We start from the raw sequence: 19,074 nt of genomic DNA on the forward strand, positions 1-19,074 counted from the left end.
TAAGATTTATTTATTTATTATATGTAAGTACACTGTAGCTGACTTCAGACACTCCAGAAGAGGGCATCAGATCTTGTTACTGATGGTTGTGAGCCACCATGTGGTTGCTGGGATTTGAACTCTGCACCTTTGGAAGAGCAGCCGGGTGCTCTTACCCGTTGAGCCATCTCACCAGCCCCCTTTTCTCTACTTCTAAGTGTTCATAAAACACAACTGAGTCATATACACATTCATGGGATATAATTTTATTAATGCTAAAAATGTGACCTCCCCCATAAATCTGAATATTTCTGAATAGTAATCAAGTTGTACTCAGGTGTTGTGAATGAATAAGCCCAACACTGTTGACTGGATGAATCTAACAGAATGACTAAACTACTACCAAGCTTCCCTTCCACAGGCCAAGAAGTACAGCTCTATCAGTTTCCAGCTTTAAAGGAAAGCTGAAATAGCTTATGAAAAATATCTTTTATCTTCCCATCCCATCTTCAGTCACAGAACTGTTTAAAGTTCTGGGAATACCAGGGTGAAATAAACACATTTATTAATAACTTATTTATAACATGCTGGCTCAACCTGTAATTCCAGCATTCTGAGGCTAATGCAGGGTAAAAATGCTAGGAGTTCAAGGCTAGCCTGCGCTAAACAACATAGCCAGTACAAAAACATGCATATAAACCCCCTCACTTTCCTACTGTCTCATTATTTTCCAAGACTAGTATTTGGTAGCTTAACTCCTGTACACATTTAATTGAAAGCCCAAAATCTGTTCAAGTCCCTAAGTAAACTTGACAATTTCTCAGGTGTATGATAAAGCAGAACTTTTAAAGTGGAACTAAAAGTAAAAATTTAAAGTACTATTTCTAAACTGAATGAAACTGTTTGCCAAACCTGACTATTGTCAGAATCATTACTTGACCCCTCTACTAACAAAGAGCTACATGTGAACTGCAATGATTTCACAAACAATTTTATCAGGCAGAGCACAATGGCACAAGCATCCCAGTAGTTGGGAAGTGGAGACAGGATCTTTTATGCAAGATTACCCTCAAACTATAAAGTGAACTAAAGGCTAGGTTGAGCTAGAGTAACCCCCCCCCCTTTTTTCCCCGTTTCTCTGAGTAGCCCTGGCTGTCCTGCAACTCACTTTGTAGACCAGGCTGGCCTGAACTCAGAAATCCGCCTGCCTCTGCCTCCCAAGTGCTGGGATCAAAGGATTGCGCCACCACTCCCAGCTGAGTAAACCCTTTCTAAAGCAAATGAACACCTCTACAACTTTTAAAGTCACATATCTAAGTCACAGGATATCTAAGGGGCACTCAATTTTCATGTTTAAAACTTACAAATGGGGGCTGGAGAGATAGATGGCTCAACTGTTAAGAGCACTGACTGCTCTTCTAGAGGTCATGAGTTCCATTCCCAGCAACCACATGGTGGCTCACAACCATCTGTAATGAGATCTGACACCCTCTTCTGGTGTGTCTAAAGTTAGCTACAGTGTACTCACATACATACAAATCTTAAAAAAAAAAAACCTACAAATGGGAGAGAGGGACAAGCACTGGAAAGATGGCTCCTAATACCTAGCAAGGTGGCTTACAAGTGTTTATAACTCCACCTCCAGATCTGACACTTACTTTTGGCTTCTTCAGACAGTCATACACATTTGGCACACTTTTTAAACATTAAAAGCCATTTCAGGAGCTGGCGAGATGGCTTAGCGGATAAGAGCACCGACTGTTTTTCCGAAGGTCCTGAGTTCAGATCCCAGCAACCACATGGTGGCTCACAACCACCTGTAATTCCATAATGGGATCTGACGCCCTCTTCTGGCGCATCTGAAGACAGCTACAGTGTACTTATGTATAATAATAAATAAATCTTTATTTAAAGAAAAAAAGAAAAAGAAAAAGCCATTTCAGAGCCAGAGGCAACAGCACCATCCACACACAGCCTCACTTGTTCTGTCTAAACTGGTCTCAAATGGAGGAGAGAGGGACAGACAACTAACTCTCTCCATGCTTGCCTCAAACTCCTGAGCTCAAGTCTATCTGCATCTCAGCCATTGAAGTAGCAGGAACTACAGGTATATACCAATGCACATGGCTCTTCACTTATAAATCTCTAAGAAATGCCTAGAATGCTTCTCTAGTAAAACTTAAGTAACTGGATAGAATCTACCTATAAAAATTAGCCGTAAACCCTTTCAAACAACACAAATGTTATCCTGCATCAGCTACAATAAAACCCCATCTCAAAGATAGCAAGAGCCAGGTATGGTGAAAGGCACACCTTTTCCCAGGGCTCAGGAGGCAGAGGCAGACAGATCTGGCCAGTGAGTTGTTGCAGGACAGCCAGAACTACGTATTCCAACTGTAATCCAACCGAGGGAGGGAAGGAGGGAATGAATGAGAATGAATATATGAATATTCCTCAGCAAATAAGAATACTGGCTAAGGGGCGGGGGTGGGTATAGGGAACTTTCGGGATAGCATTTGTAATGTAAATAAAGAAAATAGCCGGGCGTGGTGGCGCACGCCTTTAATCCCAGCACTCGGGAGGCAGAGGCAGGTGTATTTCTGAGTTCAGGCCAGCCTGGTCTACAAAGTGAGTTCCAGGACAGCCAGGGCTATACAGAGGAACCCTGTCTCGAAAAATCACAAAAAAAAAAAAAAAAAAAAAAAAAAAAAAAAAAAAAAAAAAAAAAAAAAAGAATGCTGGCTATGGCTACTCTTCCAGAGGACCTTGGTTTGACACACAGCAGCTCACAACCATAGGGGACAGACGAACAAACACCCTATTCTATGCTCCACAGGCTCTGCACATACTTGGTGCACAGACATACACACAGGCAAAACATTCATACACATAAAGATTAAGCACACACACAAGAGGACCCATAAGACAGAGCTCAGCAAGTGAAGGCCCTTGCTTCAGAAACCTGAGAACTGCTGGGTGAGGTGGCGCACACCTTTGACCTCAGCAAAGGGAGGCAGAGGCAAGTGGACCTGAGTCCAAGTCCAACCTGGTCTACAAAGAGAAAACAAAACAAAGCCTGACAACCAAATTCAACCTCCAAAGCCTACATAAAAGTAGAGGAAGAATCTAGCTCAAAAGCTTGTTCTCTGACCTGCATGTGTGCTGTAGAATATTCCTCCGAATACCCACATCAATGCTTTTTCTCAAACTTAAAAAACAAAACAAAACAAAACAAACCTTAAATCCATATCTCTAGGAGATGGGAAGGATTTATACTGTGCTATTCTCTCCGTATCTACCCAGTGCCACTTCCTTATCCCTCTGCTGGAAGGACCTTAAATATTTTTTGATATAAATTACCCAAGAACTTGTCTACGTCTAACTAGCACTCTGCCAATGAGATGACCTGACCTTATAGTTTGGATGTAAACTAGGAGTAAACTACAGCTTTCCACTCAGTCTTATGACATCTCAGTCAACAGTTTGCATTCTTTTTTATTCTTCCTGCCTATCATTAAATCACAACCCTTGAAACTTTCATCAAATTCCAGGAGATCTGGCCCCTTTTCTGACCTCTTCAGGTTCTGCATATAAGTACAGACACATTCAGGCTCAGATATACATAAAACATAAGTTTTTAAAAAATTATTTATTTTACTTTTGTGTCATGTCTTGTGGAACTGGGAGTTAAGATGACTGTGAGTTATCATGTGGTTGATAGAAACTGAACCTGGCTGCTCTTAAATCTTTTGAGCCATTTTTCCAGTTTCATAAATATTTTCTTTAAAGTTCATGTAGGGTGCAGTGGCTCACACCTTTAATCCAGCACTCAGGAGGCCGAGACAGAGGCAGATGATCCCTGTGAGTTTGAAGGCAGCCTGATCTATACAGTGTTCTATCTAAACAGTGAGACCCAGGCTGACAAGGTGGCTCAGTAGTTAAAGAGCATTGACTGCTCTTCCAAAGGTCCTGAGTTCAAATCCCAGCAACCACATGGTGGCTCACAACCACCTGTAATGAGATCTGATGCCCTCTTCTGGTAGGTCTGAAGTCAGCTACAGTGTACTTATGTATAATAATAAACAAATCTTTGGCCCAGAATGAGAAGGGATTAAGTGAACAGGGTTGATTGGAGCGAGCAGAGGTCTTAAAATTCAATTCCCAACAGCCACATGAAGGCTCACAACCATCTGTATAGCTATAGTGTACTCACATACATAAAATAAATAAAACTTTGAGACTCTGTCTCCAAAACAGATAAATCTATAAATAAATTCACATGAAGTCAAATCTTACATGAAAAAGTGATAGGACCAAATTTGTCTATCTAGCAAGCATTTTCTGATGTTTGTTAAGACCCACAAGAGGATCGGGGATGTAACAGTGCTGGTAGTATCCGTTTTGTATGCACATAGTGCTGGGTTCAACACCACAGAAAATCAGGCATGGTAGTAGAAGCCTGTAATCCCAGCATCTAGAAAGCAGAAGCTTGATAATAAGCTCAAGGTCACCCTTGCCCATATAACAAGGATGCCCATATATTCTGGGATATATGAGATCCTATCCCAAAAATTAAACAAAAATTACAATCTGAAGTCCATGGGGATTCTAGGGATTTCTCCCATCATCTAAAAAAAATCCAAGATAATCAAGTACCTTACAGAAAATAGCACAGTATAAAAGTCAGTAATAAAGAAAATGGTACTGTTTGCACACAACCAACAAATTTTCTTGTGTTACTGAAGACAGTAGACTTTGAAAATGTTCTGCCAACATTTCACCACTAAGCAACATACCTGATACACTTTAAATCACCCCTAAATCACATAGTATCAAATGTAAATGCTCTGTAAATAACTACTATACTATACTGTTTAGGGACAATGACAAGGCTATAAGTGAAAGAGACTTACCTCAGTACATTGTATGTACTAATTACTACCAAGTTGCACTACCAGATCTTAAATATTTCCAATCCTGCTAGCTGAACTGACAGATACAGAAACCACAGCTATAGAGAGCAGACTAAATGCAAGTAAGTCGAAAAGATCAGTTTCCTCTATGTCCAACAACTCCAACTTGGATTAGCCTTTTTTTTTTTTTTTAAAGTATTTATTTTTATATATCTGAGTACACTGTCGTCTTCAACTACACACCAGAAAAGGCCATCAGATCCCATTACAGATGGTTGTGAGCCCCCATGTGGGTCCTGGGAATTGAACTCCGGAGAGCAATCAGTGCTCTTAACCACTGAACCATCTCTCCAGCATCTCAGGGAAAATTTTGGTTGTTGTTGTTTTTTGTTGTTGTTGGGGTTTTTTTTTTGTTGTTTTCCAAGACAAGGTTTCTCTGTGTAGCCCTGGCTGTCCTGGAACTCACTTTGTAGACCAGGCTGGCCTCAAACTCAGAAATCCGCCTGCCTCTGCCTCCCAAATGCTGGAACCAAAAAGGCGTGCGCCACCACCGCCGGGCCTCTCAGGGAAAATTTTAAAGGTAGTTCCCTCCTCCATATTTTTTGTTTTATGCACATGTACAGCTGAATGAGTTGTAGGTGTGCTTGTCTCTGCTGGAGGTTGACATCAAGTATCTTCCTTTATCACACTCCACTTTTTAATGAAAGATTTTATTTTTAATTATGTGTGTGTCTATGTAAGTGAGAGTACAGGTACCCTCGGAGGCACTAATTTTGAGCTGAAGTTACTGTAGTTTGTCAGCCTCCCAGCATAACCTCGGGTCCTCTGCTAAGTGCAGTACAGTACATGCTCTCAACCGTTGAGCCATCTTCAAGAAGTTTTTTGTTCTACCATTTAAAAAAAACAATAAAAACATGGGGTCTAAGAATTGACCTCAGGTTGCCAGGCCAACACAGTCCTTTAGCCATTGAACCATCTTGTTGGCCAGTGTCAGCATTTTAATATACACTGTTCTGAAGCATTTCAGGTGACCTCATGTTCTAATTATCCTTAACATCAGGTCTGCTGGGGCTTACTCAGCAGTGCAAAGTATTACCCAGACACGCACTACCTTTGTTGGAGCTAAGTTCTTTTCTTCCTGGCTCATTTGCAGATGTAAGGTCAATAGTGGCTACAGAAAAGCAGAAAGGGATCAACCTCTGCTTGTAGACTAGGCTGGCCTCAAAGTCAGAAATCTGCCTGCCTCTGCCTCCCAAGTGCTGGGATTAAAGTCGTGTGCCACCACTGCCCAGCTTCTTTCTTTTTTTAAGACAAAGCTTCACTGTGTAGCCCTGGTTATCCTGGAAGTCACTAAGGAGATCAGGCTGGCTTCAAACTCATTCAACCCATCTGCCTCCTGAGTATTCTGTGTAAAGGCATTTGCCACAATTCTGGGCAAGTATGGTAATTTCTGCCCTAGTCATTTAATAAGAACATACAGAACCTGTATGAAATATCTCTCACTTGAATCCTAACACTTGAGAGGATTCATTAGAAAGACTGACATGAGTTCAAGGCCAGCCAGAGCTATAAGCAGGCTGTCTCGAAGAGTAAAATCAACCAACAAATTTTAACAGATTACAAAGCCACTAAAAGATATTCTGAACCAAGGCAGTGAGATGGCTCAACAGGTAAAGGCAAACCTAGAGACCTACTACTCAGTAGAGAATCACCCCCTAAAAATTGCCTCTAACCTCCACTTTCATACATTGGTGTGCTTGCTCTCTCTCACCCAACTCTAACACTCTCTCTCACACAATAAAAATATTTTAGATACAAAGTTTAAAAAAAAAAAAAAAAAAGAAGTTACAAACTAAGACACAGTTGGCCTGTAATATCCCAGCATTCAGGTGTGGACAAGGGGATCAGAAGTTGAAGCCAACTGGGCTAGGGACAAGGCATTGCAGGGGTGAGGTGGGACAAGAAACCCAAAAGATGCAAAGATTCACTAAAAATTACTGGAATTATAAAGTCAGACAGATACAATGTTTCAAGGTTTCAGAATACTAAATTAACATCAGGTGACAGAATGATTCTATAATAATGACTGGCAATAGTAGCAGTCTATACTTCAGTGTGGTTGCCAGGATACCAGTTTGATCATGATCATGGGCCTTACAATAGCTGTGATATCATCCTCAGTGTAAATTAAGAGCTTCTTAAGGCACTGCATCCCTGCCCTACATGCCATCAAGTCTTCAGTCATTTGGTAAATAATACATAGGCACACGCACATAAAGTCGGACCTTGATGAGCTCTGAGTCCCATTCTCACGAAACTTTCTTGGAAACCTAATAAACTATTAATAAATTACAGTCAGTTATGCATAGACAGGAGGAGCAACCAATATAGCAGGCAATTCTGACTGAAATGGAAACAGCTAGCAGTAAGTCTTCCTAAAACCCCAGTCTCTTCCCACAGAACATCAAAAGGCAAGTGGACACAAATATAATCAAAGCTTGAATTTTTACCTGGTGTTTTGTTCACCAGTCTGAGAACAATCAGGATACTCAATCATCTATGTCTTTATAAACAATTCTGGAAATGAACCATTACCTCTTTATTTAAAGGAGGATAATGCTGGGGATAGAACCCAAGGTTTGTTGCATGGTCCCCAAGCATTCTACTAGTTACACCCCTACCCATAGTCACTATTTAACAACTTTTATTATTATATTCATTCTAGGAAAGGTGTAAAGCTAGTTAGTTCTAAGATAAGAATCTTACACCCAGAGCCGGGCGTGGTGGCGCATGCCTTTAATCCCAGCACTGGGGAGGCAGAGGCAGGCGGATTTCTGAGTTCGAGGCCAGCCTGGTCTACAAAGTGAGTTCCAGGACAGCCAGGGCTACACAGAGAAACCCTGTCTCGAAAAACCAAAAAAAAAAAAAAAAAAAAGAATCTTACACCCAACTATATTACAAAGTTCATTATCAGAACTGAGGCTGACTCAGAAGAACTCTAACTTAGCGTGAATAAAGTCTTCAGCTCAACCCCAAGCAATGCAAACAGGACATGGTGGCAGTGGCGGTAGTCCAGCACTTGGAGAAATAGCAGAAATGGGTAAAAAGGTTCCAGCCACATAAGCCAGGATACCTAGTTTGAGTCCATGAACACATATAAAATAAAGGTAGAGGGTGAGAAACACCTGAGTATCTGTGTCCCCCTACCCCTATGTAGGCACAGATAACACACACACACACACACACACACACACACACACACACACACACACTCAATCAATCATCAATTAAAATAAACTTAAAAAAAAAAAAAAAACAGTTGTGATAGCTCACATGGGGGTAGTATCTGAAGGATATACACAGGCAGGGGGATCACAAGTTCAAGACCAACCTGGGCTATGTATTTTAGGGGGCTAGCAAGCTAGCCTAGCACTTAAGAGCATTTGGTTTTACAGAGGATTAGGGTTCAAGTCTCTGCACTCACATGGCAGCTCACAACTGTCCATAACACTGGTATAGACAGGTATAGGAGCAAAATAAACATAAATCTAAAAAAAATTAAAAATAAACTAAAATATTAAAAAATACATTAATTTCAGGGCTGGGTATGTTGCTGTATGTCTTTTATCCCGGCACAGGCAAATAGTTCTCTGTGAATTCAAGGCCAGCCTGGTCTACAAAGTAAATTCCAGACCATGGAGGACTTTACAGTGAGACCCTGTCTCAAAAGTCAAATAAAAGTTTCACAAAAAAAAAAAAAGTTTCACAGATTCAAAGTCATTCTCAGTTAATGAGTCTTGAGGTCTAAAATATGAGACCCTCTATCCCTGAACCACTCCAATGAATTTAATCCAATTTAGTACCTTGACTAAAAGTCAAAATAAATCCAGGGGCTTAGTTCAGTGTAAGAATGTTGTTTCCCTAATATACTCAGGTATATTCTATCCAGAGAACTGGTCTAAACAGTCGGGCTGGAGAGATGACTTATCGGTTAAGAGCACCGACTGCTCTTCTGAAGGCCAAATCCACACAACCACACGGTGGCTCACAACCATCTGTAATGAGATCGGATGCCCTCTTCAGTGTGTCTGAAGACAGCTACAGTGTACTTACAGATAATAAATACTTAAAATAAAAAAGTCAACCATGGGTTCAATTACCAGCAGGACAAAAATTAAGTCAGAATAAATCAACAATAAAGTCCAGTTTCATGGAATCTGAAACATTCTTTGGGTTTCTGTGTGAACCAGGCCTGAATGTAGTACACATACATACATGCAAGCAAAACACCTGTACACATAAAAGTTAATAAAATATGAATAAATAGCAAACAAGCTAGAAGGATGGATCAGTTGTTAAGATCACTAGCTGCTGTTCTTGAGAAACTGGGTTAAATTTCAACACCTACACAGCAGAGCTTACAACTACCTGTAACTCCAATTTCCAGGATACTTAATACCCTCCTCTGGTCTCTGCAAGTAAGCATGTGTTGCACATGCATAAATGCAGGTCCATACACATGAAGTAAAAATAAAACTTAAAAAACAAACAGCTGGACGATGGTAGGGCACACTTTTAATCCTAGCACTTAGAAGCCAGAGACAGGCGGATCTCTATGAGGCCAATCTGATCTACAAATTGAGTTCTAGAACAGTGAAAATAAACCCTTGGGAAAAAAAAAACCAACTGTGATGGTTTGTATGCTTGGCCCAGGGAGTGGCACTATTAGGAGCTATAGCTTTGGATTAGGTGTGTCACTGTGGGTGTGGGCTTTTAATACCCTCTTACTAGCAGCTTTCAGATGAAGATGTAGAACTCTTAGCTCTGCCTACACCATTCCTGTCTGGATGATAATGGACTGAAATGCTGAACCTGTAAGCCAGCCCCAATTATATACTGTCTCTAAGAGTTGCCTTGGTCATGGTGTCTGTTTACAGCAGTAAAACCCTAAGATACCAAACAAACAAAAACCACAAAACAAACACCCCCACTGTAGTCCTAAAATTTATATATACATAGTATTTCCAGAACAAGCACTATTTCAAATAAATTAGTCTAATTGGGATCCATTTTCTATCACTCTTTCCACTATGTAAAGAAAAATCAAGAGAAAGTGATTGAGTAATAAAATGTTAAAGCCAAGAGATAGCTTTCCTAATGTTCAGTTTTTGGGGTTTTTAAAGATATTTTATGTATATGAATTTTTATAAGAACAGATATGGCACACATATGTGCCTGCTGGTTCCACTGGAACTGTGGTTATGGATGGTTATGAGCCACCATGTGGGTGATAGGAACTGAACTGATCCTCTGCAAGAACAGCTAGTGCTTTTGAAATGCTGAGCCATTTCTCCAGCCTCTCCAATGCTGTTTTTAAAGTTTTATATAATAAACAGTAACTTTCTTACAGCTGGGGGTGTGGTTCATTGACAGAGGGCTTGCCTAGCATATACTTGGTACAGTCCCTATCACTAAAAAGAAAGAACTAAATAAAGTGAGCATTACAAAGAGGAAAACAAAGTTCTGAAAAATAATACTGTCAACTGTCAGAAGCAGGCAGATTTCAGGGCAGGAACACACCAATTCTTGAAAATAACAAAAAAATGGTCAAAGGCACAGACCAACTCCAACACAGAACTTTCATTATTTTCTGTAATTACATCCCCATCGTCCCTTCCCATCACACCACTTCAATTACCCTTTTGTATCTTTACAATTACCTGTCTATACCAGTTAAGTTCACATTGTATTGTTTCTGCTCTCCACTAATGCTTACATTCCTTCACACTAGGGTTCAAAAGACCAATTATACTCCCATAAAGCCTTAAGCTGCTAAATCACACCATTATTTACAGAGCTTTTATTAACCACTCAGTCACTACAATACCTTTTTTATCCTTTCTAAGGCCTCCTCCTTCCCCATGGTCTCAATGATAAGCTCCTTTACCTTTTTAACACTTTCTTCTTCCTCTTGGCGTTTCTCATAGTGTGAGAAGTCATCAAAAATCGAAGTGGTGTGCTTGTAGCTGGCTATGATTTTCAACACCTGCTTAGCTTTTTCCAGAGGCACTTCCTGAGTGTCCCTAGAGTTGGTCACTGGTTTATTCTCGTTGTTCTCTAGACGAATGTGTCGCAGTTGGCTATTGGGAACGTCCTTCACAAAAATCCATCTGACATCGAAACGACCCTTCCATTTGTCCTGGGACCACACACCTGCACATGTGTTGTAGTCCACAGCAGATTTCATCTCTGCAACTCCACAGAAGTGTCCACTGCCGTTGACACTGAAAAGTAAGTACACAGGACCCTTCCCATTCATGGAACGATAGGCGGCATCCAGTCTCTTGTTACCGTGTTCTGTGCTGCACCAGATATTATACTTAATGGAACGGTGGATATCGTCCTCAGAGTAGCTCTTAATGATGAAAACCCGGCCATGTTTCAGATTCCAGTCGAAATCTTTAGGGTTATAGTTATTAATGGACCGAAGTTTCTCCAACACTGGGTGAGGCTCTGAAGGAGTAGATCCAGAACCTGCCTGAGACTGTCCTACTCCATTACCATCCACCCCATTATGACCGAACCCACTGCCACGGTTCCGAGGTGCTACCCAGCGAGTTGGCTGAGCTGCCTGTTGCTGGACCGAGAGCTGAGCAGGCTGTGGTGGAGGTGGAGGCAATGGTTGCGTCTGTTGCCCTACTGATGTCTGAGCCACTGGTGGGCTATTATTGGCCTGCTGTCCAACAGCCTGAGGAGATCCCTGGGTTGGCTGACCTATATTTTGAACCAAAGCCTGTGAGGGGGCTTTTGCCACAGGACCCTTGTTATCCCAAGTTCCAATATCCATGTTATGCTTTATTGGAGGTGGTGGAAGACTTGATCCTGCAATGCCATTCTTGGTCTTCAGTTTAGGTTGCTGTTTTGCAGGCTTGCTAGCAATATCAGCCCAAGATGCTGGTTTTGGAGGAGCAATAGTAGCTGGAGGCAAACTGCTAGAAGCCACAATGTTACTAGTGATGGACCCACTCCCAACAGCAGAGCCTACAACTTTTGGAACACTGCTTGCAACTTCTGTGCTACCTAGTTTCAGTGCTGCCATCCCTTGGTCTATAGTATTCATGCCAGGAGCTTTATTGAGGGTCTCATTGGCAAAAGCTGACTGTCCATCAATCATGGCTCCGCCTAAGGAGCTGGGTGCATAAGCATAATTGCTACTATATCCAGAGCTTTGAGTAGACTGTCCCTGAGAACTGTTATTTCCCCATGCTGAGAAGTCAATCCCACTGGGAAAAAAATTAAAACCATGCTGACCAAGAAATGGAGTGCTACCTAGGGCTCCTGGTTGCCCAAACATTGCATCTGGTAGAAAGTGGGGCTCTCCGTTGCTCAGTTGTCCATAAGAAGTTAGATAGGGCATGGCTGTGTCACCTCCAGTAGACCAAGCAGCTTCACCCAAAGAATAGGAAAAGCCAATGGAGGGGCTGTAGTAACTGGGTAAGTAGGAGTCTGACATGGCAGTATATGCATTATTCTGTGGAAGGAAAAAAGGCAGATACATCAAAACAACAGATAGACAGATATATATAAAAATATAACTAGCAGGACTTTTCCTTCCACATCATTCACAACTTAAGGATTTGAGCCATCACTACAAAAAGGAGTAGCCTAGCCGGGTGTGGTGGCGCACGCCTTTAATCCCAACACATTTGGGAGGCAGAGGCAGGTGGATTTCTGAGTTCGAGGCCAGTCTGGTCTATAAAGTGAGTTCCAGGACAGCCAGGACTATACAGAGAAACCCTGTCTCGAAAAACAAAACAAAACAACAACAAAAAAAAAGAGTAGCCCATTCACATGGTCTTTCTGTAAACTTTCTGGCATTTTTCAACTATATGGAATCTAATGCGGTAACTGAACTGCTTAACCTTTTGGGCTGCTAGTTTTCACATTCTATGTAGTCCAGCTGGCCTCAAACTTAAGGAAAGCCCCCTCTCTCAGTTCTAAGTGTTGGGATTATAAGCATGTCACACCGTATCTGAGTTCTGTGTATACATGTAAAGTCAAGCTGAAACATATGACAAATACTGTAAATATACATTTTGGTGGTTGTTCATTTTTAAGACAGTCTTACTATGTAGCTCTGACTATTCTAAAATCTTCTATACAGACCTGGCTGGGATTAATGGAGTGTGCCACTGGGGGCAGACAGATGGCTCAACAGTTAACAACATTTGAGTACTTCTAGAAAATCCAGGTTTGGTTCCCAGCACACACACATAGCAGCTAACAACCATGTTACCCCAGTCCCAAGGGATTTGATGCCTCCTTCTGTGCAATGCACATATGTGGTTACCCCCCCCCTATCTCTATCTATACACACACATGCTGTTGCTCTTAAACAAGTTCTTACTATGTAGCTGGCAAACCAGGCTGGCTTTATACTCCCAGAGATCCTCCAGCCTCTGCCTCCCAAGAGCTAGAATTAAAGGCTTGAACCACCACGCCCAGCTTGGTGTAGCGTAACAGGATTTTATTCTATCTCCCAAAGAGGTAGGACAACTTTTAATTCCTGCTAATCCAGGTCCAGTGGAGATGATGTCTTCATTAAAACTACTTAGTTTTAGATTTAAAAAGTGGGGATTTTGCTGGATGGTGGTGGCACACACCTTTGATCTCAGCACTTGAGAGATAGAAGTAGGCAGATCTCTGAGTATGAGGTCAGCCTGGCCTACAAAGTGAGTTCCAGAAAATTCAAGGCTACACAGAAAAAATCCTGTCTGGAAAAACAAAAACAACAACCAAAAAAGGTGGGAATTATACAAGATCAGTGTTCGAGTTTCCTAGCACAAGAGCCAGACTTCATAGCACATGCTATAATCCCAGCAATTGGGGAAAGTGGGGGAGGGGTACAGGCATGAAGGTGGAATTCAAGGTCTTTCTTAGCTATACAGTAAATTTAAGACCTAACAAAACCAGATAACACATCCAACAAGAACCTGATGACCTCTTCTGACCTCCAGGCACACACGTGATGCAGATACATACATACATACATACACACATACACACACACACACAGGCAAAAGACTCAAAACATAAAATTAATAAATCCTAAAAATGAGGGCCAAAAGATGGTAAAAGATATTTACTGTCATGCTTGATAACTGGAGTTCAATCACCAGTACTCATATGGCGACAAGAACTGGCACTGTGGAGTTACCCTCTGACTTGTACACACATGCCATGGCAGGCCCACACCCACATAAGGAGAGATGTAAAACAACAAAGCTTGGTGAGATGGCTCAGTAGTCAGGCTCAAGAACCTGAGTTAGATCTGGATCCCACATGGTGAACAGAGAAAGCCAACTTCTGCAAATTGTTCTCTGTCTTCCATATCTGTACGGTAGCACATATATGCCCAGTTCTTGTGTGTGTGTGTGTGTGTGTGTGTGTGTGTGTGTGTGTGTGTAAGAAATGGAGAGTCGGGTAGTGGTGGCACACACCTTTAATCCCAGCACTTGGGAGGCAGAGGCAGGTGGATTTCTGAGTTGGAGGCCAGCCTGGTCTACAGAGTGAGTTCCAGGACAGCCAGAGCTATACAGAGAAACCCTGTCTCGAAAAACAGAAACAGAACAGAAACAAAAACAAAAACAAGAAAGACAGACAGACAGACAGAAAACAAACACTGGAGAAAACAAAACAAAATGGAAAGAACTAGAATTTCAAGTTCTACTCCAAATGTCTAGTTCTAAGCATTCTTCCCTCATAAACTAACAATGTTTACTAAGTAAACGGTGCAAGAATCTGGAAGGGAAATAGTGGTTTCCAAAGGACTTAAGATTCGGGGGCGGGGGGGAGTTTAGTTCCCGTTTCCTCTCATCTATAAAATGAATGACTACCATTTGAAATTCACACTACCTTTTGCATTAGAAGTAGAAAAATATAATACAAATAAGTCTATAACCTTAAATAATCAGAAATATGAAATTATGTACAATTACTCTTCATATCAAGTATACAGATTATTATTATTTGAAAGCCTTGATCATTCTTGATCTTTGTGATAGTTTTGGATGTTTTGTTTGGGTTTTGAAAAAAAAAAAAAAACTCCTGCAGAACTATTGGGCATGGCGATGTATATATGCCTTTCATCCCAGCAATGGAGAGGCAGACACAGGTAAATCTCTATTATTGGAAGCCAACCTGGTGTACATACACATATTTCCAAGGCAGCCTGGGTAATACTCTTAAGACCCTATGTCAAAACTTAATTAAATGAACCTACAGTGTAGAGAATAATCAAGTTTAAAACAAGAGGTATATAACACTGATTCCCATAAATACATAGCCCAACTCAAAATACTCGGCCTTAGTTGTAATAGTTCCACTAACATAAGGCACTCATTATTTACTAATCCATTAGCTACCAATAGGTAGATTTAACCTGAAGAGACTTAGAAAACTAAGTATCAGCCAGGCGTGGTGGGGCACACCTTTAATCCCAGCACTTGGGAGGCAGAGGCAGGGGAATTTCTGAGTTAGAGGCCAGCCTGGTCTACAGAGTGAGTTCCAGGACAGTCAGGGCTATACAGAGAAACCCTGTCTCAAGAAAAACAAAAAATAAAAAACTAAGTACCTTAGTACTTAAACTTGTATTACCAAGGCCAGGAAACAGTATAAACTGTATTCTTTAGCCTCTAAATACATCTATACAATAAAATCTTCAACTGTGATAAAGCCAAGTATGGTGCCTTATGCCTTTAATCCTAGGATTAAGGAGACAGAAGCAAACAGATCTCAGTAAGTATGAGGCTAGTCAAGACTACATAGGGAGGACCTCCTCCCCCCCACCGCCAAAAAAGAAAAAAGAAAAGATTTAGTAGGAGGCCCTGTGTTAGACACAGCATATTCTGTAGTCATGGCTAGCCTAGAATTCTTTAAAAAAAAAAAAAAAAAAAAGATATAGTTTAAACCTCTGTGTAACAGACCTGGCTGCCCTGGAACTCCAACTTTGTAGAGCAGGCTGGCCTCAAGCTCACAGAGACCCATCTTACTCTACCTCCCAAATGATGGGACTAAAATCAGGTCAAGGTTAGCCCAGAATTCTTAAGACCAAACTGGGCTCCTACATAAAAGACCCACTTGCCTCTGTCTCCCTAGCCCTTGAGTTAAAGGCATGAGGCACAATACCCAGCTCTGTGAATTACTCTAGATTATATACAAGAACCAACATCAGCCATAGTTCTTCAAGGCCTATAACCATACCTCAAGTTTCAAGTCATTAAGCTTCAGCTTCTCTACGAAAACAAAATGCTCTTACTAGCACAGATTATGCCAAGACATGGGTGAATGGCTATACCTGAAATGGCAAGTTTACACATGCCAGAGCTCCACACTCTGAATTACACAATACTTTATAAGAACTACCTAGAATGGGTCCTAAATGCTTCCACTCAGTTACAATGATTAGGCAAGCAAACTACATCATTAACAGCAATTATTAATACTTCATTCCTCTACTTCTGTCTCTGCTTCTTTGATTGGCTGGTTGGCCAGTGTGGAAACTTTTTGTACTCTCAATATGAAAATTTTTAGATAAGCTATCTCAAAAATCTTACGGAACAATCAGGTCCAAATCTGAATACATACATATATGTCATGTTACTGAAAACCAGCCATATTTTTTTTCCTACAGAATAGGTTCAAATTTTTATATCAATGTTCCACAAACTTCTTAATCTATGCTCCAGCATCTTAAAATCAAAATCTTCAATTCTTTTGGATACATTTATCTGTGGATTTATGTTAACGAAAATTTTGTGGCTGTCCTAAGATGAGAAAACAAAGTTGGTGAATCAAACAATTTCATATATACAATTCATATTAGGAGTATCTACATACATATGCAACTAATCCTCCCATCAAAAATAAATGTATCTCAAACTTTTCTTGGTGGCAATGGGGACTACACTAGAAGGACACACTGATGCATAAGCCCTCCCCCTGGCCTACCCGCAACTGCAATCATTCTTGTCAACTGGGTTCAACAGTGTTTTAACCTCCCATATCACAAACACATCAGCCAAAAGAGCTATGCACAAAGTTGTTCTCTACAGATACTAAACAACCGAAAATCACCATCTAGCACCCCACTGTCTCACTTTGAAATAGTTTTAATACACAAAGAGCCTCATTAGAGACAAAAGGGATAGTAAGTTTTATATAGTTCAGGTGATCAATTCACTAGAATTTCCTCACTACATTTCATCCCAATTTCCCTAAAAGACAAGGTTTTGTTTTCTTTAGAGCTCCTGCTAAACTTTGGCCAATATTCTTAAGCTGTGCACTAATCCTTTCCTGGCAAACAAGGGGCAATTACTCATGCCAGCATTACAGCTCTTATACAACAAGCGTTATCAGTACTACAGTCTCAGAGCACATGCTTTGTTGACCACACAGCTTATATCTTTAATGTTTTATATAACAAATTATTAAGTTGTATTAGGAGAGTCAGCCACCCCCCAACACAAAAGTGAGCCGGGGCAGAGAAAGGCTACCCGTATAGCACTGTCCCCTCAGGTAATACAGAACGCAACTACTCACCGGCCTTGCCTGTGGGCTCAAGTAAGGTTCGAAATCATCATCATTTAGTCCATCCTTTTGATGCACAGAACCATTTTGTACTAGAGCGGAAGAGTCAAATTAGTGATGCCCTGGTCTGACGAGCTCCCTTCCAAACCCATCAGTTTACATCCTCACCAGGAAGAAAGCATGCTAGTTCCGAGAGTCACTTAGTTTGAAACTCCGGGGAATAACGATGAGCGCCAGGGCTGAAGCAAGAGCCGGACAGTGAAAAGAGTCTCTCCACCCCGGAGCAAGCTGATCTTTTTAAAAGGTCAGTGCATTGGCTCCTTCGAATTTCAATTCCCTCCGGCATTCTCTCCCCCCACCCTTCCTTCACATGTGAGTGACTTCCAGAAAGTGCTCCACGAGGAGGAAACACAAAGGGCTCCTAAGACCTACGGGAAAACTAAGGACCCGGTGCTTCTCAAAATGCATTCCACCCCCAGCCGCTCATGAATTACTCGTTGTTAACGAAAAAGCTGCCCGCCAGCTGCAGGGCCACACCAAAAGGGGCGACCGCCCCGCGCGCGGCACCTGCGATCCGAGCAGCTTCCGAAAGGTCCTTTCCCCCGGGCGCGTCCCCGAGTCACCGCCCCCCACGGCCCGGCGGGGACCCCCCGACCCCCCACCCCCATCCCGGCCGGCGGCCACCGGCGGAGCGGGGCCTTACCTTTGTTTCCTTGACCTTTTGGTCTCTGCGGGAGGAGGGGACGTCGCCGAGCAGCAAGTCGTCCGGGAAGGAAACGGAAAAGGAAAAGACAAATGAAAGCGGGGCCCGAGCAGGGAAGAAAGGAACCGGGCTGGGGGGGACGCGTGGTGAGGGGGAGGCGGAGAAGAGCGCTAGGCCGTCGGGGCAGCCCCGACCACCCCGGCCACCCCGGCCACCCCGGCAGCCACACGAGGGAAGAAGGAAACGAGGAAGGAAGCCCGGGCCGCTACTGGGAGGGAGGGAGCGCGGCGCGGCCGGGCCGGCCCGGGGAGGAGCGGGAAGAGCGGCCCGGGCGGGGAGACTCAGGGCGCGGCCGGCCTGAGGCCCGAATCCCGAGCCGCGAGAGGCGCCCGCCGCGGCCCGGCCGGGAGCGGCGGGCCCGGGGCCTAGTCGGGCCCCGTCTCGCCTCACACAATGGCCGAGACATGCGGGCTGCGGCCTGTACCTGCTCCAAGAGGCTGCTGGCCGACATGGCTCACGGATCCACGCGGGGAACGACGGCGGCGGACTCCTCGTCGGGACGGCGGCGGCGGCGGATGAGCCCCGACGGCGGGAGCAGAGGGCGCGGCGGCGGCTTTTGTCCCTGACACTCGGGAGCCTCGCCTCGGCGGACGCAGCGGAGACACGGCGCGCGACTCGGGCTCCGGCTCCGATCCGGCGACGCTCTAGGCCGCCGAGCTCAACGCCCGTCTCTATGCTCCGGCGCGCGCGCCCGCCCCCTCCGCAGCCCGAATGGGGGAGGCCGAGCGGCAGAGGCGGGCGGCGCGCGCGGCGCGAGCGCTGACTCTCACAGTCGCTGACCCACGCGGAAGGGGCCCGGCGCGGAGCAGCTCGGGAAGGGAGAGCCGCGCC

The 19,074-nt window shown here is 43.1% G+C and overlaps 1 protein-coding gene across 2 annotated transcripts in view; it reads right to left on the minus strand.

Annotated features, from left to right (window-relative positions):
• Ythdf2 (YTH N6-methyladenosine RNA binding protein 2) overlaps window positions 1–19,074 on the minus strand; it is a 25,012-nt gene extending 5,938 nt beyond the window's left edge. The window contains exons 1-4 of one of the 2 annotated variants that reach the window (XM_021200105.1): window positions 18,668–19,074; window positions 18,184–18,208; window positions 17,493–17,572; window positions 10,840–12,423 (exon numbers count right to left, since the gene is read on the minus strand). In XM_021200105.1, coding sequence (XP_021055764.1) covers window positions 10,840–12,423; window positions 17,493–17,572; window positions 18,184–18,208; window positions 18,668–18,694 — 1,716 coding nt within the window. In that variant the 5' untranslated portion in view covers window positions 18,695–19,074. The remainder of the gene's footprint in view (window positions 1–10,839; window positions 12,424–17,492; window positions 17,573–18,183; window positions 18,209–18,667) is intronic. The other variant, XM_021200104.2, reaches the window with a different exon arrangement.

Source organism: Mus pahari, chromosome 6 (assembly GCF_900095145.1).
Source record: "Mus pahari chromosome 6, PAHARI_EIJ_v1.1, whole genome shotgun sequence".
NCBI lineage: Eukaryota > Metazoa > Chordata > Mammalia > Rodentia > Muridae > Mus > Mus pahari.